Source organism: Schistocerca gregaria, chromosome 1, assembly GCF_023897955.1.
Source record: "Schistocerca gregaria isolate iqSchGreg1 chromosome 1, iqSchGreg1.2, whole genome shotgun sequence".
Taxonomy (NCBI): domain Eukaryota; kingdom Metazoa; phylum Arthropoda; class Insecta; order Orthoptera; family Acrididae; genus Schistocerca; species Schistocerca gregaria.
Window position 1 is genome coordinate 939,715,743 of NC_064920.1, and position 24,026 is coordinate 939,739,768.

Sequence of the window (24,026 nt, forward strand, 5' to 3'; positions counted from 1 at the left end):
AATTCGTAGGGATGCAACTAGAGCAGCTCTGTCTCAAGGTGCTGTATTGATTCAAGTATTGGGTTAGTGCATAGGTACGTAGGATTTTTCCATACATTTAGTCAACACAGCAGATACACATAACAGAGACTTAAATCATCAGTAATACATTCTCCTTCACTTTTTACAAGTCTGCCAATGGTGGGGTAACTTTCTGATTCTGTGACTATAGAAATAATATGGATTTGAGGCAAAGAACTCATCAAGTCATGTTTGGAGCACATTTTCATCTAGAAAAGAAGTTCCTCGAAGGTTGTTCGATAGAGAGTGGAAAATGTGAAAAACCTAAGGACACAAGATCAGTTAATAAGATGAATGCAGAATGACTTTCCAACCCAGCTCCTTATAGCGTTTTTTGTCAGTCTAGCAGAATGTGGGTGGGTGTTAGAGCAGAGTAGCATCAATTCACACAGTCTTCCTGATCGTTGTTCTTGGACTGGATCTGTGAGACATCTCAGTTGTTGACAATAAATAACAGTAGTGATGATGACACTGGGGAAGCAATTCATATTACCTCAAACCATTGCTGTTTCACCAGATGCATAACATTATCTTTTGCGAATGCACACAGGACTTCGTACAGGGAATTGCTGTTTTTTTTGGACTCAGCCATTCCTTTCTTTTCATTATGTTAGCATGAAGTCACCATTTCTTGTCACCAGTAACAATACAGGACATGAATGATAATTGTTGTTCATGAGCCAATTGATGACGAGCAAGTAGAGATGCCCATATGGCCTCTCAAAATCAGTCCCGTGTCTCTATGGGCATCCACTACTGACATATTATTGGTTTTTGTGAGTTTGGCTTAGAGCATGTGGTATCCATACACATGATTTTTGAACCTTCATCATTGCATGAAAATGTTTCATGATTATGGAATGATCACAGCTCATCACATTGGCTAGTTCTTGAGTACATTGACATGGATCATTATGAATTGATGTGTTTAAACAAACTTCATCGAATGCCGAAGGCCTTCCTGATTGTGAAGAGTCAAAACAATTCTCTGTGCTGTGCACAATGGCATTATCTCCAAACGTGATGTTATAGCCACGAGCAACCAGTGAGCAGTGCTCGGCAGAGAATGGAGATGTGAAGCCAACAGGCGGGGGAGCTGCTGGAGGTATCACTAACAATGGACAGCCGAGACAGACAAACAAGTAGGGGATGACAGGCACTGTGACCAACCAGGACATAACACGAGGTGAGAATTGTGGCGAGACAACAACAATGAAGGAACAATCCAAGCAATGACAGTGCGTACCTCCACACAAGGAACTGGAACACAGTACAGCTGAGATGCACATGCAAACCACAGCGAATACCAGACTGCCGGTGTAGAGCCACGCGGACGCCTGAATACATGATTGCAGGAAACGCAATTGGCTGCAGGCTTCACATGGTACAGAGAGTGGCACACTCACACTGTGAGGCTCACGATGCAGGAACACACCAGAGCACAGAGACCCCTAGTGGATATCCAGGACCATAAACCCTGGCGCACATTCAACTACTGTGCCTTCTGACACCAGACATGGCACAAATGTTTCTAGCTGCCTCTACTGCTGTCACCCCCCCCCCCCCCCCCCTACTGAATGCAAACAGAGGAATATGTTGGAAAAGTTCTGATTTCTCCACTTGGCATTCCACTTTCTAGCATCCAAAGCTCCACTCACTATCCTCAAGGGACAATATGACAATATGTAAACTTAAATAGCAAAAGTGATCTACAAATAAAATTGATAAATAGGTCCTTAGCAAGCAGAGTACCATGCAAAATTAAAATGCGGTGAACTTATGCACCAGTCAAATAATTCATTAATCTCTCTACAGGTATGTTTTGAGACAAATGACAGCAGAGAAATCAGCTTGTGGTTACCTGTCTTCTGCACTCCCTTTCTTTACCAGGGGCACAATGCATGCTGTTTTAATTAATCTGGAAAGTTTCTCAATGTGAATACTCATTTCTTACATAAAGCAGACAGTGTCCACATAATTGGGTTGTACTTGAGCTAACTTTAGTATCTCTGGTACACATGTCTCAGTAGCCCCCCAATACATTCCTTTACGGTCTCTGCTGGCCACATGACAGTAGTCAGGGCAATTGGGCAATTCCTAGCTGCTTATGAACAGTGAACTAACTCATCTTATGCCTGAAAGCAGCATTCACATTGTTGTTGCATTATGATTGATGCAATGTGTTGCATAACAATAAACAAATAATTTTAAACTAATCTTTCTGGTTCAGTTTTAATTTCTGGAGTTTGCTACAAGTATTACAAGCCTCCTTTAAGAATTGAAGTGCTTAACACTCAACAAAGAGATTTTTATTATGACAAAACAAAAACCTGAAACATAATTTACTGATTCCCTGGAGATACTTGGAACATCTGTGAAAGGGGCAACTTACACAAAACTTATTTATAGCCCGCACTGAAATGTTGTTCAAGTGTATGGGATCCAAGCAATCACATTACATGAAAGGGAGTGGAGTAAATGTTCACAGTCTTGTTTGCTTGGTGCAAGTCTCACGGCATACTGAAATCTTTGTTTATTGCACTGATATTCCTGTTTGGCATCCCTACTATCCCTGCCCAGTGATACTTACACTTCCAAGCAGCACTATCTATGTGAGTATCCCCACAAAGGCTGCCCTCCTTGCTCTCTGTAATGCATAGCAGCTGTGAGCAGCTGTCATCAACTGTCTGGTGTGGTGTGTGCAGTTGTGAGTGCCAGCCGTGCTGTGACTCGGGCAAGGACTGGACACAGCAGGATCTTAACTCAAAGAAGCATAATGCAGGTCATGCCATGGTAGGTGCACATGCAGGACATGACTGGATCAATTCTCAGATAAGTGTTGCAGAAGTGTGCCTAATGAGTCATACCCCGACATGAGCATAAGTGAGACATGGCCAGACCATTTCTTGGAGAGGTGTTCTCCTGCAATGCTAATGCCATATAGACGGTAAGGTAGCAGGTGGTGTGGGAGTCATCTGATGTGGCCATACCAGGATTTGGAGTAGGTGTGTGGTTCTATGGGCTATGGCAGAGGAAGTGGTACATCAAGAGATGCATTCACACAAGCGTGTGGACTGCTGGGTGTGGCATCTTTCAAGTCAGAACTCTTGAGCAGATGATTGTGAGGGCATTGTCTGGTGACAAACTAGATGATACAGAAGTGTTATCAACATTGTGTGGTAGCACACATACATGTTCAGCTCACTGTATGCAGGCTGTGTTCAAAATCAGTGTCGTGTCCTTATGGGCATCCACTACTGACACATTATTGGTAATTGTGACACTGTGCTTAGATGATCCTTAGCAAGTTCAAATGCATCCCTCATTTTATTGGTCCAAAGTACTTGTCTTTTCCCCTGCTTGTTTGGGCTAGTGAGGATGACCATTAGGGGTGCTTTTATTGGCTCTGCTTGCAGTTGATGACACTTATAGAAGTTAAAGATCCCTAAGAAGCGACAAAGTTCAGGGGAATTCAAAGTTAAAGGAAGTTGTTTGATGAGATTAGGTTGGTCAGCTGTAGGTTTGGTTCTGTGGCATTTACTATATGCCATAGGAAGCCTTCAGCCTTCTATTCATTAATGACCATGCCACCATCCTGAAAGGCAGTGATAACTTGTTTGAGGTGCTGGTTGTGTTGCGGGGGTAAGGCTGAAAAAAACAAAAAATTAGGATATCATCTAAGTGGGTACAGCAGAAGTTGAACTGAAAAAGTCTCCCATCTATGAAGTGCTGCCATATTTGGGCTGGATTCTTCAGACTGCATGACATGAAGAGGTTATCAAATAAACAAAATGGTGTGATTATTGCCGTTTTTGCAACGTCATTTAGGTTTATGGAAAGCTGGAGGTTCGCCTTTTTACAGTCCATCAGACTAAAGATAGTGGCACCTGCGTCTGATTGCATGAAGTCCTGAATATTTATTATTGGCTAACTACCATACACTGTTCAGAAGTTGACAACTCTGTTGTTCCCAGTGTCTGATGGTTCCATCTTTCTTCCACACAAGCTTTATCAGTGATGCCCACATGTTGCCAAAGGGCAGACTATTCCTTTGTTCAACAGCCTGTCAGCCACTGGGCTGGGGCTAAATGGCACACTTTGTCTCAAAATGGTATGCTAGCAGTCATTAGAATCTAGTTCACCAGGCCATGTGGATTGCACATTGTTGCACTTTTGACTTTGAGGAAATTGCTATGAAAGGGGCGCCTGGGTTCGTGCACTGCTTGGTAATGCAGAGTGTGCTGTGCTACATCTACATCAACATCTACATAGATGCTCCACACACCACGGTATGGTGCATGGTGCCCTGTAGCACTACTAGTCATTTCCTTCTCTGTTCTACTTGCAAATAGAACAAGGAAAAAACAACTGTCTATATGTTTACATATTATTCCTAATTTCTCGTTTCTGATCTTTGTGTGCAATGTATATTGGTGGCAGTAGAATCGTTTGGCAGTCAGTTTCAAATGTTGATTCTCTAAATTTTCTCAATAATGTTTCTTTAAAAGAATGTCACCTTCCCTCCAGTGATTCCCAGTTGACTTTCCTGAAGCATCTCCTTAACACTTATGTGTTCTTCGAATGGATTGGTAACAAATCTAGCAGTCTGCCTCTGAATTGCTTCAATGTCTTCCTTGAATCAAACCTAGTACAGATCCCAAACACTCAAGCAGCACTCGAGAGTTGGTTGCACCAGCATCCTATATATATACTCTCCTTTACAGGTGAACCACTCTTTCCTAAAATTCTTACAATAAACTGAAGTCAACCATTCACCTACCACAGTTCTCACATGCTCGTTCAATTTTATAAAGCTCTGCAACATTATGCCCAGATATTTAATTCAGTTGACTGTGTCATGCAGGACACTGGTAATACTGTATCCTAACATTACGGTTTTGTTCTTCCTACTCATCCTCATTAACCTGTGTTGCATGAGATGTGTCCAGGTGTTGGGTGCACTGACACCTGAAAACGGGGAGGGGCTCGGCAGGGTGAGTATGGTCACACTCACTCCACCTGTCCTCAGCTGTGTGGTGGGTATGCACAAGGTTCAAGTAGTGCTCACACGCCAGAGTGAGAGCAGCAGACAGGTCATTTTTACACTGTCGGAGTGTTGCATTTTTGGTGTGGAGAGCATTCAAAATTGAATGGCAGTCAAGGTACCACTGATGCATTCTCAACAGATCCATTGTCATTACCCATTCCTTGAACATATTCAGAGCACATAAATACATCAACCTCACGCATAGTGGGACAAGCCTTTGTCCCATTGTTCCACCAGGTAGTAGATGCCTCTGTTGTTATTTGTAGACATACAATCTACCCCCCAGAGGTGGGGGTTGTGAGGCATGTGTTTGATACATACATGGCAGTTGTAGCTCATTTGCTGATTTAATGTGGAATAGTGGGTCTAGTGAACCCATGTGTGGAGTCTGGGAATTCTCAAGGCTGATGGCAGTTCCTTGTGGCAGCAGCAGACTTTTGGTACCAGCTTTGAGGTGACAGTGGCACTTGACCCATCATTGCCAGCTGATGTTGCAGTAGTGTGAGTAGTTGGCCCAGGTTGCCTCCTGAGGGGGCATGGTGATGTTGTCCTTGTATGTTGTTGTAGCTGTTTGCGGTGAGTTAGTGATCTTGGTTGTTTGACCGTGGTCACCCACTGTATGGTATGGAATTTCATGAGGCATTTATTCATTGATGGTGTTGCATCACAGTAAACATCCTGTTGGCCAGAACTGATTTTCTTTTTCAAGTGGATCTACCTCATGGCGATCATTGCCATATATAACTGCGATGGAAGTTTCACTATGTCCATAGAGCTGCATCTTGGATCAAGTGTTGTATGCATCGGATGTGAAATCTGGGATGACATATTGTCTGCAAGTTGCTCCTCATATATTGCTTCTACATCTACATCTTTATCTTCGTGATTACTCTGATATTCACAATAAAGTGCCTGGCAGAGGGTTCAATGAACCACCTTCAAGCTATCTCTCTACCGTTCCACTCTCGAACGGCACAAGGGAAAAATGACCACTTAAATTTTTCTGTGCAGGCCCTGGTTTCTCTTATTTTATAGTGATAATCATTTCTCCCTATGTAGGTGGGTACCAACAGGATGTTCTGTAATCAGAGGAGAAAACTTGTGGTTGAAATTTCATTAGAAGATCCAGTCACAACAAAAAACGCCTTTGTTTTAATGATTGCCACTCCAATTCACATATCATGTCTGTGACACTATCTCCCCTATTTCTCAATAACACAAAATGAGCTGCCCTTCTTTGTACTTTTTCGATGTCATCCATCAGTCCCACCTGATGCGTATCCCACACAGCAGTACTCCAGAATAGGGCAGACAAGCGTGGTGTAAGCAGTCTCTTTAGTAGACCTGTTGCACCTTCTATGTGTTCTGCCAATGAATCACAGTCTTTGGTTTGCTCTACCCACAATATTATCTATGTGATCCTTCCAATTTAGGTTATATGTAATTGTAATCCCTAAGTATTTAGTTGAATTTACAGCCTTCAGATTTGAGTGACTTATCGCATAATCAAAATTTAGCTGATTTCTTTTAGTACTCATGTGAATAACTTCACACTTTTCCTTATTTAGGGTCAATTGCCACTTTTTGCACCATACAGATATCTTATCTAAACCATTTTGTAAGTCATTTTGATCATCTGATGACTTTACAAGACGGCAAATGACAGCATCATCTGCAAACAATCTAACATGGCTACTCAGATTGTCTCCTATGTCATTAATATAGATCAGGAACAATAGAGGGCCTATAACACTTCCTTTGGGAACGCCTGATATTACTTCTGTTTTACTTGATGACTTTCTGTCTATTACTACGAACTGTAACCTTTCTGACAGGAAATCATGAATCTAGTTGCACAACTGAGGTGATACTCTGTGGGCACGCAGTTTGGTTAGAAGATGCTTGTGAGGAATGGTGTCGAAAGCCTTCTGGAAATGTAAAAATATGGAATCAATTTGACATCCCTTGTCAATTGCACTTATTACTTCATGAGTATAAAGAGCTAGTTGTGTTTCACAAGAACGATATTTTCTGAAACTGTGCTGACTATTTGTCAATAAATCATTTTCTTCAAGGTACTTCATAATGTTCAAATACAGCATATGTTCCAAAACCCTACTGCAAATCGATGTTAGTGATATAGGCATGTAGTTCAGCGGATTACTCCTACTTCCCTTTTTGGGTGTTGGTTTGACTTGAGCAATTTCCAGTCTTCAGGTACGGATCGTTCTGTGAGTGAATGGTTGTATATAATTGCTAAATATGGAGCTATTTTATCAGCATACTCTGAGAGGAACCTGACTGGTATACAATCTTGCCTTTATTAAGTGATTTAAGCTGCTTCGTTACTCTGAGGATATCTACTTCTATGTTTCTCATCTTGGCAGTTGTTCTTGATTGGAATTCATGAATATTTACTTCATCTTCTTTGTTGAAGGAGTTTCAGAAAACTGTGTTTAATAACTCTGCTTTAGTGGCACTGTCATCAGTGACTTCACCATTGCTATCATGCAGTGTGTCTCTCAATTGCTGTCTATCTCTTTGAAAACATTCCACAACTTTTCTACTCTTACATGATCAGATCGGAAGGAGTGATGACTGCCTCTTAAAAAGGCGATAAGAGCATTTTTATCAGTTTTTTAAAAATATATATGCTTTGCGTTTCTTTTTGATGGTTGTAGGTGTGACGGTATTCAGCCTAGCAGCAACTGCTTTGTGGTTGCTAATCCCTGTATCCGTCACATACTCACTATTTGGCCAGGATTATTTGTTGCTAAAAGGTCAAGTATGCTTTTGCAACCATTTAAACTTCAAGTGGGCCCATGAACTAATTGTTCAAAATAATTTTCTGAGAAAGCATTCAGTTTAATTTCGGATGATGTTTTATGCCTGCCGCCGGCTTTAAACATATCATTTTTCCAGCATGTTGAGGGTAGATTAAAGTCACCACTGACTGTAATTGTATGAGCGGGGTATTTATTTGAAATGAGACTCAAGTTTTCTGTGCTGTGAACTGTTCGGCAACTAGATCTTCTGAGTCGAGGGGGGGGGGGGGGGGGGGGGGGGTCGGTAAAACGACCCAATTAACAGTTTAGTACAATTGTCAGGTATAACCTCTACCCATATCTACTTCAATTTCGCGACAAGGCACACTACCTCTGACAGCAATAAATACTCCACCACCAACTGTATTTAATCTATCCTTTCTGAACACTGTTAGATTGTTCGAAAAAATTTTGGCTGAACTTATTTCCAGCTTTGTTTTAATTGCTGTTCTGGTGTCTGTGGCATGCACTGCAGAAGAGTCAGTTTTGAGGTCTTGTACTTATTTTGAGTGGGTAGTGTGAGTATGACATCACTGATGTGGTCTGTGTGTTCTGCCAGATGGCAAATTAAAGTCATAATTTGGGTATCATCATCCAGAATGCCTCTGGTATTGAAACGCATTACATAGCTGCACACCAGAGGGTGGATTGTTCTGGGTGAAACATCAACTGTTTAAGTTGAGAGGTCAGTCAGTGCACATCATGATGGGCATGTGGTAACAGCATAATTGCAGCTGAACGAAACAGTGTCAGAGGCAAAATGACATGCTGTACTCAGGGTGCAGTTGTGAAGTTGGTAGCCATGTGTGGAGTGGGTGGCCAGTGGTGGAGCCAGATGTGAAGTGAGCAACTGTCCAACCACCATTTGTGACACAGTTGACATGGGTGTCACATGAAATGCATCACAGTTCAAAAGTAGTTCTGTTTGTCACACTGATTAGAGGTAGCTTGTGTCTGAAGTCTGATGGAAGATTACCTGGTTAGGAAAGGTAATAAGTCGGGTAAGATTAAAAATAAATGGCAGGTCACAAAGACCCAAGGTTTAGAAGGACTTACCTGTCATAAGTATAAGGGAAAATAAAGGGGATAGAAAGAGTAGGAAGTCAGAGATAATACATTGATAAGCACTTTGGCAGCTTAAGTCCATATGTAATGAAAGGATAGTTTGTGAGCTAAAGACAGAATAAAATTGAAAAAAATGGAAAGTGAAATGAACAGTGCAATTCAAGTTAGGAGGAAATAGGAACAGAAGACAGTTAAACATAAAAAGGTGAGAAAGAGAGAGAGAGAGAGAGAGAGAGAGAGAGAGAGAGAGAGAGAGAGAGAGAGAGAGAGAGAGAGAGAGGAGAAAATGAAGATAAAAAAGAGAGAAAAGTCACAGAGTAAACAAATAAATAAATACTACAAAAGAGAGAGAGAAAGAGAGACTGAGCGATGCTGGGGGAGGGGGGGGGGGGGGTGTAGGTTAAGAGAAATTAAGTCTGGGAGGGCAGAGGGCAGCGGTGTCTGAGGACATGTTGGAGAATAAGTTCCCATCTCCAATGTCCGTGGAAACCAGTATGGGTGGAGAGATCAAAATGGCTCATGTGGTGTAGCAGGCACACTCATACTGTAGAGCACATTCAGCATGTTGTTCTGCCTTTGATGTTTCAGAGTTTACAGGCAGTGGGGCTGGAGTAAGTGGTAGTAGGTGAGTGCATGGGGCAAGTTTTTCAAAGGGTTACTTGTAAGTGTAAGAATGTTATTCTGAGATCAAATGTCTGCATTGTGTATAATTTATCACAATTTATATGTGAAAGTAACTATGTTGCTTGTGTAAAGGATAGGTATATCTACTGCAAGTGTATACAGTTCCAGAAACACTTCAGGAACTTGTTTAATTAGTATTAGTTTCAAAGATAATTTTTAAATAGATTTATATATTCTGAAAACAAATTTTTAATGATTCCCCTAAGCTTGATACACTTTGTACAAATTGACTTTCATGACAGGCACCTGAATGATCTGGAATGGCTCTTTTTAAATCAGAATCAGTTGGTTTCTTTGGAAGATGAATTACCACCAGATGGAGCAAAACTAATACTGTTACATGTATCTGACAACAAGCTCCAGAAATTGCCACAAGATCTTCGAAAGTATATTTACTTGGAGAGTCTCTTTGTCTCAAAAAATGAAATACAGAGCTTCAATGGAACATTACAGAAACTAAGAAAACTAAAAAGATTGCATGCTGACCACAATAAGATCAAAGAGGTAAGCTGAATATTAAGAAATACTTTTAGAATATGATCAGTGATAGTTGAAACAGCTGTATGCATGGGATTCATAAAATTCTAATAAAACTGATATATCTTTATTAGAAAAACTATATCTCAAAACTATGGAGAAAATGTTTACTGCTCTGGTGTTGGGTGTAAAAAAACAAGAGCTTAAAAGAAAGGCGAAGGGAAACATGATCAAGTGATGCATTCTACAGTGAGAACATGAATAAAATGCAAGAATGAGTGTTATATTAACTACATCTCAGTTCTCTGCATATTGTGTATCACTCTTGGCATGATATTCTTCGTTTGTGTGGCCATGATGTCCATAGTTGCTGTACAGTTATTTAGGGCATATCAAATCCATCTTTTTAACTACTAAAAATCTATATTTATTTTATCATACATATTTGTTTTATTCAGTTAAAACATCATTAGTGGTTGCATTTTTCATCTGATTTTGCTTACATCCCATCCAAATGTGTTATGGGCATGCACATTTTCCATGTATTGTTATGTTTGATACTGATGTTTTGCCTAAAATCAATTTGACTTGCAGCAATACACATTTTCTGAAATAAAATGTAAGTAGAAATTGCACCATTAACATTAAATTCTTAGGAAGAACACACAAATTATCTGTGCAGCAAACTAGCTTCTGTACTTTTTTAATGTATATATTAAGGAACAGTGTGAGCAATCAGTTACTGCTCCGGTCATATTTTGCTTTCTTCCATTCTCATCTTCAGTATGGAATATTGATCTGGGACAATTCCTCAGGTGCTAAGTGTATTTGCAGATGACAGTAGAAGATAATCAGACATTTAGTAAGACTATCACCCAGACAGTTCTGCAAGAACCACTTTAAATATCTTAGCATAATGACATTACCTAGCTTGTGTGTGTGATATCTGCCAGAGAAAATCCGGAAAAATTCAAAATGAGATATGGTATGCATGTATACAACACCAGAAATAGTCACTAACTGGATTGCAATAGTCCATAATAACTGTAAATACTTGGGTATAAGGTTTGTCAATAAGCTACCATACTCAGCTCATACAGTACCACTAAATAAATATAATAATAAGAGCATATTACAGTCGTCTGAAATATAGTGAATTCTATTCAACTGAAGAATTCCCGGAAACTAATCATTGTAATACATGTTTTTTCCTGAGTGACAAAGAAAACCCCTTAGTACTTAAAAAAGCTAGTCATTTCATGTATATGTAATTGATTATTGTATAAAACTTGACATCACTGTAAACTCCGACAAAGCCAATTATAAGATAAATACTGAAAAGTGAATAAAAATATTCTATTACATTTGCTAACATTCCGCAGTGTATGAAGATAATCGCTAGTAATTAAAAAAATCTAAATAAACATTGATGTTGGAGTTTACAGTCAGGTTCTTCTTCAGAAAATGTGTAATGCTACAAGTCAGAATGATATAAGATCATAAACACCGGTGCCAAATGCAAGACTATTTGAATCATATCCATGATGATCTCACTTCTGAATTTAAGCAAAATCAGACAAAAATTCAATCACTGACCATGCTTTAAGTGAATGAAATGAACTGTATGTGGTAACATATAAACACATTTTTATTAGTTGCAAAGGCTGAAATGAAACACCTTAAGCCAGACTGTTCCAGCATTGCCTCATGGGGGTACGAAATCCTGTGAGTGCTTGTCAGCTCACCTGTGGGCAGGTGCAGGCTGTTCTATTGCACACATTCTGTGCCTGCATGAGTGGCCACTCATGCCTGCAGGCATGTGGTCATGACATTTCAATCCTATGGGTCAGCTCTTTGCCCACCAACCATATCCTCACCCCAGTCCACCTGTGCCTGTGCTGAACAGACTGCCTTAATCTCTTGCCTTGAGTTACCTTATTCTCCCTGTGGCCTCTTTTTCTGTCTTGTTTTACATTCTGACTTACATTCAATCAGCTGAAACCCATTTACGCACCTGTTACCTTTTCATCTTCATTACATCTATCAGTGCTGCCCCACTTTTGACTGTATTCAAAACTGGTATTATTCCCAGAATGGAATTTTCACTCTGCAGCGGAGTGTACACTGATATGAAATTTTCTGTTAGATTAAAACTGTCTGCTGGACAGAGACACAAACTCAGGACCTTTGACTTTTGTGGGCAAGTACTCTCCCGAGTTCGAGTTTCGGTCAGGCACACAGTTTTAATCTGCTAGGAAGTTTCACTGTTATTATCATTCTTAATTTTCCTGTTTGCATTCTTTTTTTTTACTTTTATTAATTTACATGCTTATGCATCATACTTCTATTATATTTGTATGTGGTAAAATTTTCAGCTTTCATCAGATGAATTTATGGATCTTGAAAATATGGAAGATCTGCAGTTGGGACACAACTGCCTTTCAGTATTGAATGGATCACTTCTTCCACTAAGGTCCCTTCGCTGTGTGAACCTAACACACAATCTTTTTGAGAACATGACACTGAGGGAGATTACAGGTCTGAGAAACCTCAGAGTTATTGATCTCTCTCATAATCAAATAAGGCATTTAAGCAGTGGTCCAATGACAGTAAGTACGCAAATATTGATGCTTCTAACACAATTGCATGTACTACAAAATAATTTGAAGAATTTAACAAATTAGAAAATAAAAGTGTTAAGAGATCTTACTGGTAAGCCAATACGTTCTGCACTTTAATAGTCTCAAGACAAGTTCTGGCACAATTAAATGAAATCTAAGGCAGGATTCTCTCTCTCTCTCTCTCTCTCTCTCTCTCTCTCTCTCTCTCTCTCTCTCTCTCCCTCCCTCCCTCCCTTCCTCCCTCTCCCTCCCCCCACTCTCCTTCTCCATATATAACATTGTGTTATTGTGTTTTACTTTTACAAACTTCAGTTTTTTCAGCTCTCACTATCATACATGATATTATCTCTGGGTTCCCTTTGTTTGCATCCTCAACTGCCAAAAGTGCAAGTACTGCAAGCACCTCATCAAATACATGCCTCTCCCATTCAGGCATTTTCCGGTTTTTATCAAATGCTACTCAAAAAGGGAAAAAAGAGATGAATATTCCAGTTACTTTATGATATTCATAAGCTAGCATATCTGACATGTATTCTGAATCATGCTAGGCAACAAACTCCGCTGTAGATTACACCATTAATGCACTGTTCACAGTATATCTCTGTTATCAAAAAGTTAGAGTCTGAAACATGAGGACTTTTGTTGTTCACAGTAAATATTCATCATTATTGCAATTGTGCATCTCGTATGTTAAAATATCAGGGACCTGCAGAAGCATTTATGTAAAAGTAGCATGTTAGTTCATGTCCAAGAATAGTTCTCCAATTAAATTCTTAGTTTGATTGAATGAGTATATTCTACTGTATAAAATGCTGTTTCAAACTGTATGATTAATAAATGTTTTCCAGTCCAGTAGCCCATCTGGTACAGCAACTGTGTGTAGAATATCTGAATTAAAAATGGTCTTTGTTGTACTTTATTCTTTTATTGACAATTTGTTTCTTCATGGGGCATGTGCAAGTTATCCTAAAATTTTCCTTTTATAACATTTTAAAAACCATAAAGTTGCTCTGTCGAACAAGGGAAATTCCAGGTAGGAATTTTCAGCAATGAAAGAAAAGATAGATTGCTACTTATCATAAAGAAGACACATTAAGTTGCAGACAGGCACATTAAAAGACACTTACATAAAGCTTTCAGCCACAGCCTTAATCAGAAAAAGAGAAACACACACCATTCCTACACACAAGCGAGCCTACCTCATGCACACATGATCACCAACTCCAACAGCTCAGGTCAGGATGCTAGACCGAAGTACACAACAAATCAGATGAATCTATAGAGACCTTAGTAAAGTCTGCCCTGCTGGTACAACTTTATTAAGGAGTTCGTTCTGATTTGATGTTTGCTTCAATTTAGCACAGAGCCATTTTATGGTTTTTAAAATGTTGTAAAAGGAAAATGTCTCTAGGGATTCATCTGATTCGACAAATGCTTCAGTCTAGCACAGGGTTGTGTGGTTTTTTTTTTTTTTTTTTTTTTAACTTATAACTAGGGAAAGTGATGTTCAAATCACATTTAGCTATCCTGATTTACTTTTTCTGTGCTTGCCTCATTTTAGTCAAAAGCAGGGACAGCTCCTTCAACAAAATCACTGCTCGTTTCATACTACATTTTTCTCAAACTGAATAAATACTTCTTCCTTAATGATCCTTATGAAAATGATATGTTCAGCCCTAATCATCCTTCATTTTGTACTAGCAAAGTTGCTGACATTTCACTGGTTTATGTTACTTAGGAACTACAGAAGGTCAAAATTGAGGTCTTGTTCTGTTATGCATTTTAGGTTCATTAACTTGGACATAATCCTATTAGTAATGTAGGTATTTTATTTTTTTATTTTTCACCTTCTCCTTGTGGTTGATGATCTCTCACGATAATTTTCATTTTATAGGTAAATGAGTTGTTCCTGGTACATAAGCATTTACAGGTGAAATGATCAGTGGCAATCATTTAAAATGGTTACAGTAATTATATAAGAGACAACTTGTGTCCTGTTTCTAATTATATTTTGTGCTTAATTTGTCAACACATTATATCTGGAATATGTCATAGCAAACGACATTGGGATATTCAATCTCAGATCTTTCATTGTTTATTGATGGCAAATGAAAATTTTGTCAGACTAAGATTTGAACAAATATCTCCTACTTATCATGAGCAGCTGCCTTATTGATTTACATAATCCTAGCATGACTTGCAAGACTTCTCAATGTCAGTGATATTTCCTTCCTGTTATTTCCAAAGTCTACAACTGGAGATTCCCCTGTGAGGTTCATGGGAACAGCAGCAGTATCATTTGGTGATTGGGTGTGTGGTGGTGGACCACTGCTTATCCTGTCATTGAAAATTTTTGGAACTGATTTAAATTTGCTGAATTTAAATAGACATGGCATATCCTTTACATTGCTGATATGGCTTTTCTTAGTGGATTTCACTGCTATAATTTCATCACATTTTCATCGATTCTGTACCTACTGACACCATTCATTTCAGTAAATTTGTTTCAATGGCATTTTGCTTCAGGTTACAAAATGGTGTAATCTTTCCTGTGTTCCACTGCCATTGGAGGTTATATATCTCAGTATGTATGTTTGTTGTCTGATTGTAAAAACAAAGTACTTATTTCCCATTAATGTTATTTTTGGGTCTCCCATATGCTTATCTCATATTGTTAAGGGGTATTGTGAATTCTTGGAACTCAGTCATTACATAAGTTGATAAAACTAAGTGAATACATGTTGCTAAAGTTAAAATGGACGTGCTATTTCAGATCTTTATCATAATCACCATGTATGTTTCCTTTACAAAGCAGTCCTATTGCTAACAATGTGAAACTTTTCAACTGCCCAGTCTCTATTTGTTTTTTAGACTAATCTTGTTTACACTAACTTTGTTCATTAATGTGCACCTGTAATGCTACATAATATTATAATAGTTCATTTACTGCTACTATTACTACCTGAATGTGTGGTGTCTGTTCTTCCAGACATGTCCAACAGGACAGACACCACACATTCATACAATTGATTCACCTAGCTGGACAATGGATCCAACTTCTTCAGTGTGGATGCACAACTATGTCTGACATCCAGTGATAATCTCAGAGTAGTGAACATGGAGGAAATGGACAGGGACTGTGGATAGGTGGCACTTGATGGGAATGTGAATTGGTTGTGAGGCACACTGAGATAGTCCGCGCAGTTGCAATAACACTTTGTCCCAGATGGTGCAGTGGTTAACACACTTGTCTAATAAGCGGAGATCCCAGGCTTGAATCCTGGTTGGGAACACATTTTCACTTATCACCGTTAATTTCACAGATGTCTTGATGCACCTGACCTTCAGTTTACATATTACTTCTACATATATTACATAGCACTTTTGCAGGTATATTTAAACAAAACTGAAGCCACAAAAATATAGAGCACCTTAGGAAACATGTAGGCTTACTCTTATCAGTTCAGGAATATCGAACAATGGAAACTCCAGGTTGGAATATCAACAATATTGGGAAAAGGATAGACTGTTACTCACTGTAAAGGTGACACACTGACCTGCATATAGGCACAACAAAAAGACTGTACACATTTAGCTTTCAGCAAAGCCTTCTTCAGAAAAGAAAACACACACACATTCACACAAGCAAGCACCTCCTATGCACAGGTGAATGTTGTGATTTGAAATGTTGTTGTTGTTGTGGTCTTCAGTTGTGAGACTGGTTTGATTCAGCTCTCCATGCTACTCTATCCTGTGCAAGCTGCTTCATCTCCCAGTACCTACTGCAGCCTACATCCTTCTGAATCTGCTTAGTGTATTCATCTCTTGGTCTCCCTCTACGATTTTTACCCTCCACACTGCCCTCCAATACTAAATTGGTGATCCCTTGATGTCTCAGAATATGTCCTACCAACCGATCCCTTCTTCTAGTCAAGTTGTGCCACAAACTACTCTTCTCCCCAATCCTATTCAATACCTCCTTATCAGTTATGTGATCTACCTATCTAATTTTCAGCATTCTTCTGTATCACCACATTTCCAAAGCTTCTATTCTCTTCTTGTCCAAACTATTTATTGTCCACGTTTCACTTCCATACATGGCTACACTCCATACAAATACTGTCAGAAACCACTTCCTGACATTTAAATCTATACTCGATGTTAACAAATTTTTTTTCTTCAGAAACGCTTTCCTTGCCATTGCCAGTCTACATTTTATATCCTCTCTACTTCGACCATCATCAGTTATTTTGCTCCCCAAATAGCAAAACTCCTTCACTACATTAAGTGTCTCATTTCCTAATCTAATTCCCTCAGCATCACCCGACTTAATTCGACTACATTCCATTATCCTCGTTTCGCTTTTGTTGATGTGCATCAAATATCCTCCCTTCAAGACACTGTCCATTCCGTTCAACTGCTCTTCCAACTCCTTTTCTGTCTCTGACAGAATTGCAATGTCATCAGCGAACCTTAAAGTTTTTATTTCTTCTCCATGGATTTTAATACCTACTACGAATTTTTCTTTTGTTTCCTTTACTGCTTGCTCAATATACGGATTGAATAACATCGGGGAGAGGCTACCACCCCTGTCTCACTCCCTTCCCAATCACTGCTTCCCTTTCATGTCCCTCGACTCTTATAACTGCCATCTGGTTTCTGTACAAATTGTAAATAGCCTTTCGCTCCCTGTATTTTACCCCTGCCACCTTTAGAATTTGAAAGAGAGTATTCCAATCAACATTGTCAAAAGCTTTCTCCAAGACTATGAATGCTAGAAACGTAGGTTTGCCTTTCCTTAATCTTTCTTCTAAGATAAGTCGTAGGGTCAGTATTGCCTCACGTGTTCCACCATTTCTACGGAATCCAAACTGATCTTCCTCGAGATTGGCTTCTATCAGTTTTTCCATTCGTCTGTGAAGAATTCGCATTAGTATTTTGCATCTGTGAGTTATTAAACTGATAGTTCGGTAATTTTCACATCTATCAACACCTGCTTTCTTTGGGAGTGGAATTATTATATTCTTCTTGAAGGCTGAGGGTATTTCGCCTGTCTCATACATCTTGCTCACCAGATGGTAGAGTTTTGTCAGTATTGGCTCTCCCAAGGCTGTCAGTAGTTCTAATGGAATGTTGTCTACTCCGGGGGCCTTGTTTCGACCAAGGTCTTTCAGTGCTCTGTCAAACTCTTTACGCAGCATCATATCTACCATTTCATCTTCATCTACCTCCTCTTTCATTTCCATAATATTGTCTTCAAGTACGTCACCCTTGTATAGACCCTCTATGTACTCCTTCCACTTTTCTGCTTTCCCTTCTTTGCTTAGAACTGGGTTTCCATCAAAGCTCTTGATATTCATGCAAGTGGTCTCCTTTCTCCAAAGGTCGCTTTAATTTTCCCGTAAGCAGTATCTTTCTTACCCCTAGTGAGATATGCCTCTACATCCTTACATTTGTCCACTAGCCATCCCTGCTTAGCCATTTTGCACTTCTTGTCAATCTCATTTTTGAGATGTTTGTATTCCTTTTTACCTGCTTCATTTACTGCATTTTTATATTTTCTCCTTTCATCAATTAAATTCAATATTTCTTCTGTTACCCAAGGATTTCTACTAGCCCTCGTCTTTTTACCTATTTGATCCTCTGCTGCCTTCTCTATTTCATCCCTCAAAGCTACCCATTCTTCTTCTACTGTATTTGTTTCCCCCAATCCTGTCAATTGTTCCCTTATGGTCTCCCTGAAACTCTGTACAACCTCTGGTTCTTTCAGTTTATCCAGGTCCCATCTCCTTAAATTCCCACCTTTTTGCAGTTTCTTCAGTTTTAATCTACAGTTCATAACCAATAGATTATGGTCAGAGTCCACATCTGCCCTTGGAAATGTCTTACAATTTAAAACCTGGTTCCTAAATCTCTGTCTTACCATTATATAATTTATCTGAAACCTGTCAGTATCTCCCGGCTTCTTCCATGTATACAACCTTCTTTTATGATTCTTGAACCAAGTATTAGCTATGATCAAGTTGTGCTCTGTGCAAAATTCTACCAAGCAGCATCCTCTTTCATTTCTTACCACCAATCCATATTCACCTACTATGTTTCCTCCTCTCCCTTTTCCTACTACCAAATTCCAGTCACCCATGACTATTAAATTTTCGTCTCCATTCACTATCTGAATAATTTCTTTTATTTCATCATACATTTCTTCAATTTCTTCATCATTGGGCTTCGTGTCTATCTTGGCCACAATAATGCATTCACTATGCTGTTTGTAGTAGCTTACCCATACTCCTACTTTTTTATTCATTATTAAACGTACACCTGCATTACCCCTATTTGATTTTGTATTTATAGCCCTGTAGTCACCTGACCAGAAGTCTTGTTCCTCATGCCACCGAACTTCACTAAATCCCACTATATCTAACTTTAACCTATCGATTTCCCTTTTTAAATTTTCTATCCTACCTGCTTGATTAAGGGATCTGACATTCCACGCTCCAATCCGTGGAATGCCAGTTTTCTTTCTCCTGATAATGATGTCCTCTTGAGTAGTCCCCGCCCGGAGATCCGAATGGGGGACTATTTTACCTCCGGAATATTTTACCCAAGAGGACGCCATCATCATTTAATCATACAGTAAAGCTGCATGCCCTTGGGAAAAATTACAGCTTTAGTTTCCCCTTGCTTTCAGCCATTATTTGAAATGTAATATTAATAAAACAATGGAAAATCCAGGATGGAATAATGATAATATAGGAAAAGGATAGTTACTACTTACCATATAGTGGAGATGCTGAGTGAATCACAGATAGGGACAACAAAAAGGCTGCCAAAAAATCTTTCAGCCAAACAGACCTTCATCAGAATAGACAACACACACATACACACTCAAGCAAATACAGCTACCACACACATGATCACAGTCTCTGGCTCCTGAGGCCAGACTGTGAGCAGCAGTGCATTATGAGGGAAGCAAACTAGGTGGTGTGGGTAAGGAGGAGGCTGGGGCGAGCAGTGTGTAGGAGTGGGAGATGGTAAAGTGCTGCTTGTGGGAACATATGGGGACAAGACGATGAGGGGATGGGGTAGGTAGGTCCAGTCAGGAGGTTAGATGGAGAGTGGGTAGATTGGGGGGGGGGGGGCAGTGGAAGATGAGAGAATAAAAAGACTGTGTGTGCATTGGTGGAATAGAGGACTGTGTAGTCATGGAAAAGGAACAGAGGAGGGATAGGTGGGTAAAGGACAATGAGTAATCAAGGCTGAGGCCAGGAAGGTTATGGGGACCTAGGATGTATTGTAGGGAGAATTCCCACCTGTCAAATTCAGAAATGCTGTGAAGCAGTCACTGAAATGAAGAACATTGTGCTGGGCAGTGTGCTCAGAAACTGGGTGGTCCAGCTGCTTCTTGGCCACAGTTTGTTGGTGGCCATTCATGCAAACAGCAGCCTGTTGGTTGTCATGCCCACATAAAATCCAGCATAGTGGTTGCAGCTCAGCTTGTAGATCAAATGACTGGTTTCACAAGTAGCCCTGCCCTTGTTGGGATAGATGATGCTTGTGAGTGGGCTGGAGTAGGTGGTGGTGGGAGGATGTATGGGATGGGTCTTGCATCTAGGTGTGTTACAGTGATATGGGCCATGGCGTAAGAGGTTGGGATCACAGGTTGTGTAGGGATGGATGAGGATATTGTGCAGGTTCAGCAGGTGGCAGAATTCTGGAGTAAGAAGGATAATGGTTAGGACATTACTCATTTCAGGGTATGGCAAGAGGTAGTCAAAACACTGGCAGAGAACGTGATTCAGGTGCTCTTCTCCTGGGTGGCACTGAGTCACAAGAGGAATGCTCCTCTGTGATCAGACAGTGGGACTTGGGAGATGGAGGGCGACTGGAGGGATTAGGAACATGGGATCTGTTTTTGTACAAGGTGGGGAGGATAATTAAGCTCTGTGAAGGCCTCTGTGGGACCCTTGGTATATTTTGAGAGGGCTGCTTGTCACTACAGATGCAATGGACATGGGTGGCTAGGCTGTGTGGAAGGGACTTTTTGATATGGAGTGGGTGAAAGCTGTTGAAGTGGAGGTATTGCTGTTGGTTGGTAAGTTTGACATTGACAGAGGTACTGATATAGCCATCTTTAAGGGGGTGGACAACACTGAGGAAGGTGGCTTGTTGGATTGAGGAGAGCCAGGTGCAGTGAATGAGGGAGAAGTTATTGAGGTTTTTGAGGAATGTGGATAAAGTGTCCACACCCTTGATAAAGATCACAAAAATGTCATCCATGAATCTGAAACAGGTGAGGGGTTTGGGATTCTGAGTGGATAGAAAGAATCCTTCTAGATGGCCCATGACTAGGCTGGCATAGGTTGGTGCCATGCGGGTTCCCATAGCTATACCCTGGATTTCTTTGTGGGTGATGCCTTCAGAGGAGAAATAACTGTGGCTGAGGACACAGTTGGTCATGGCAACTAGAAAGCAGGTTGTAGTTATGAAATACATCAGGCACTGGGAAAGGTAGCGTTGAAGAGGGGAAAGGCCATAGGCATTAATGTGTTAGTGCAAAGAGAGCTGGCATCAGTAGTGATGGGCAGGGCACCATGTGGCAAAAGGAACAGGAAATGTGGAGAGCCAATGGAGGAAATGGTTGATATCATTTATTTAGGAGGGTGGGATTTAGGTAATAAGCTGAAGGAGTTACTCTACAAGAGCAAAAATTCTCTCAGTGTGGCCACAGTAACTGGCCACAATGGGGCACCCTATGTGGCTGGGTTTATGGAGTTTAGAAAGCATGTAGAAAGTGCAAATGCAAGAAGTAGTAGAAGTGAGGAGAGAAGTGGACTCCAGGGAGACATTCTTGGAAAGGCCTAAGGATTTGAGGAGAGACTGAAGATCCTGCTGGATTTCTGGAAAGGTGTCACTGAGGTACGGTTTGCAGGTGGATGAATCTGACAGCTGGCAGAGTCCTTCTGCCAGGTAATCCCTGTAGTTCAAAAGAAAATTGGTGGAGCCATTGTCAGCAGGTCAGGGTCAGTTTTTAGGTGATAGATTATGGTTCTTTCTGCAAATGTAAGGTTAGCTTGCATGTTGAGGGATTCGAGGAATGATGGTGAGACAAGATCCAAGGTTAAGAAATTCGGGAAAGTTAACAGGGGGTGATCTGGGGGCAGTGGGAATGATGGAGGAGTGAACTGGGTCAGGCAGGACTCAAAATTGCTTTTTGGTTGAGTCTTATTGGTAGGGTTGGTGGTAACAAAGTTGTTAAAGATGTTCTCTCCTTCTCCTGACCCCTACAGTGGAAACATGTTTTCATCATCAACCGTACAAGTCACACTCAACCAAAGACCAATGTTGAACACTGGCTGACTCAGTTCAGTCCTCCATCCAACTGTGATCCACCCCCACTGTCTCCAAAATTCCTTTGTTAACTTTCCAGAATTTCTAAACCTCAAACCTTGTGTCACCGTCATTCCATAAATCCCCCAACATGTAAACTAATCCTACATCTGCAGAGAGAATCGCAATCCACGACATTAAACTTCATCCCAACCTTGTAATCCTACCTACTGACAATAGTTCCACCACTGCTGTTTTTGAACTGCAAGGATTATCTGGCAGAAGAACTCTGCCAGCTGTCAGATTCAACCACTTACAAACCCTGCTCTTCTAGTATCTGTGTTTGTAGACAAAATTAGTGGATATAAGGTCCATCCATTACACAACCAACCATTTTTTCTTATAAGCTCAGACATATTCCAGAACCATTGTATCAACCTCAGTGGGTTTTCTTCTTTCAGTTCTGTCTACATTTTATGGAACTGAATTAAGAATACCCACTGATGATGGCACATGTTTGTGTTTATATGAAAAAGCAGTGTTTGCATAACAGGCAGACCTTACATCCAGTAACAAATTGAAAATATTTGCTGTTCTTGCCACAAAATATGTCAGGAATACCACATATCCCAAAGAGAAACAGCTTTTATATTTATTTATTTATTTTTCTCATTAGATTAGATTAATACTTGTTCCATAGATTATGAATACGACACTTCGTAATGATGTGGAACGTGTCAGGTTAATAAAAGATGTCTGTACAAGAAATTACATTACACAAAATATTGCATGACACTAATGATTAAGTTTTTTTTTTTTTTTTTTTTTTTTTTTTTTATATATATATCTAAAAATTCAGCCAATGAGTAGAAGGAGTTGTCATCTAGAAATTCTTTTAATTTATTTTTAAATGTTAGTTGGCTATCTGTCAGGCTTTTGATGCTGTTTGGTAGGTGCCCAAAGACTTTTGTGGCAGCATAATTTACCCCTTTCTGTGCCAAAGTCAGATTTAACCCTGCATAGTGAAGATCATCCTTTCTCCTGGTGTTATAGGTATGCACACTGCTATTACTTTTGAATTGGGTTGGATTATTATCAACAAATTTCATAAGGGAATATATATACTGTGAGGTTACTGTGAGGATCCCTAGATCCTTAAATAGATGTCTGCAGGATGACCGTGGGTGGGCTCCAGCAATTATTCTGATTACACGTTTTTGTGCAATGAATACTTTTCTACTCAACGATGAATTACCCCAGAATATGATGCCATACGAAAGCAGTGAATGAAAGTAGGCATAGTAAGCTAATTTACTGAGATTCTTATCACCAAAATTTGCAATAACCCTAATAGCATACGTAGCTGAACTCAGACGTTTCAGCAGACCATCAATGTGTTGCTTCCAGTTTAACCTCTCATCAATGGAAAATTCTACCTTAGCTACAGACTTCTGTTCAAATTCTATATTTATTACTGGAGTTTTGCCATTTACTGTACGGAACTGTATATACTATGTTTTATCAAAATTTAAAGAGAGTCCGTTTGCTGAGAACCACTTAATAATTTTGTGAAAAACATCATTTACAATTACATCACTTAGTTCTTGGTTTTTGGATGTTATTACTATACTTGTATCATCAGCAAAAAGAACTAACTTTGCATCTTCATCAATGTGGAATGGTAAGTCATTAATGTATATCATGAAATTTATATTACCCAGCAAAGTGAACTGAAGGCCTTCCAGGGTAGTAATACCATTGCATTTACACCTGAGTAAAAAGGAGGCAAAGGAAGTGACAATGTACACTACAGTGTTCTCATAAGTGGAATGGTATCATAAGCTACATGCCTTTGTGCCAGTGCTGTGAATGGTGTTAAACTAACTATTGCCAGAGGTATAGAAGTTATTTATTGCT

At 39.8% G+C, this 24,026-nt stretch overlaps 1 protein-coding gene across 1 annotated transcript in view; it reads left to right on the forward strand.

Annotated features, from left to right (window-relative positions):
- The window catches only part of LOC126275497 (leucine-rich repeat and death domain-containing protein 1), a 195,644-nt gene that overhangs the window by 136,556 nt on the left and 35,062 nt on the right, over window positions 1-24,026 (forward strand). The window contains exons 4-5 of the mRNA XM_049977203.1: window positions 9,924-10,185; window positions 12,534-12,767. Coding sequence (XP_049833160.1) covers window positions 9,924-10,185; window positions 12,534-12,767 — 496 coding nt within the window. The remainder of the gene's footprint in view (window positions 1-9,923; window positions 10,186-12,533; window positions 12,768-24,026) is intronic.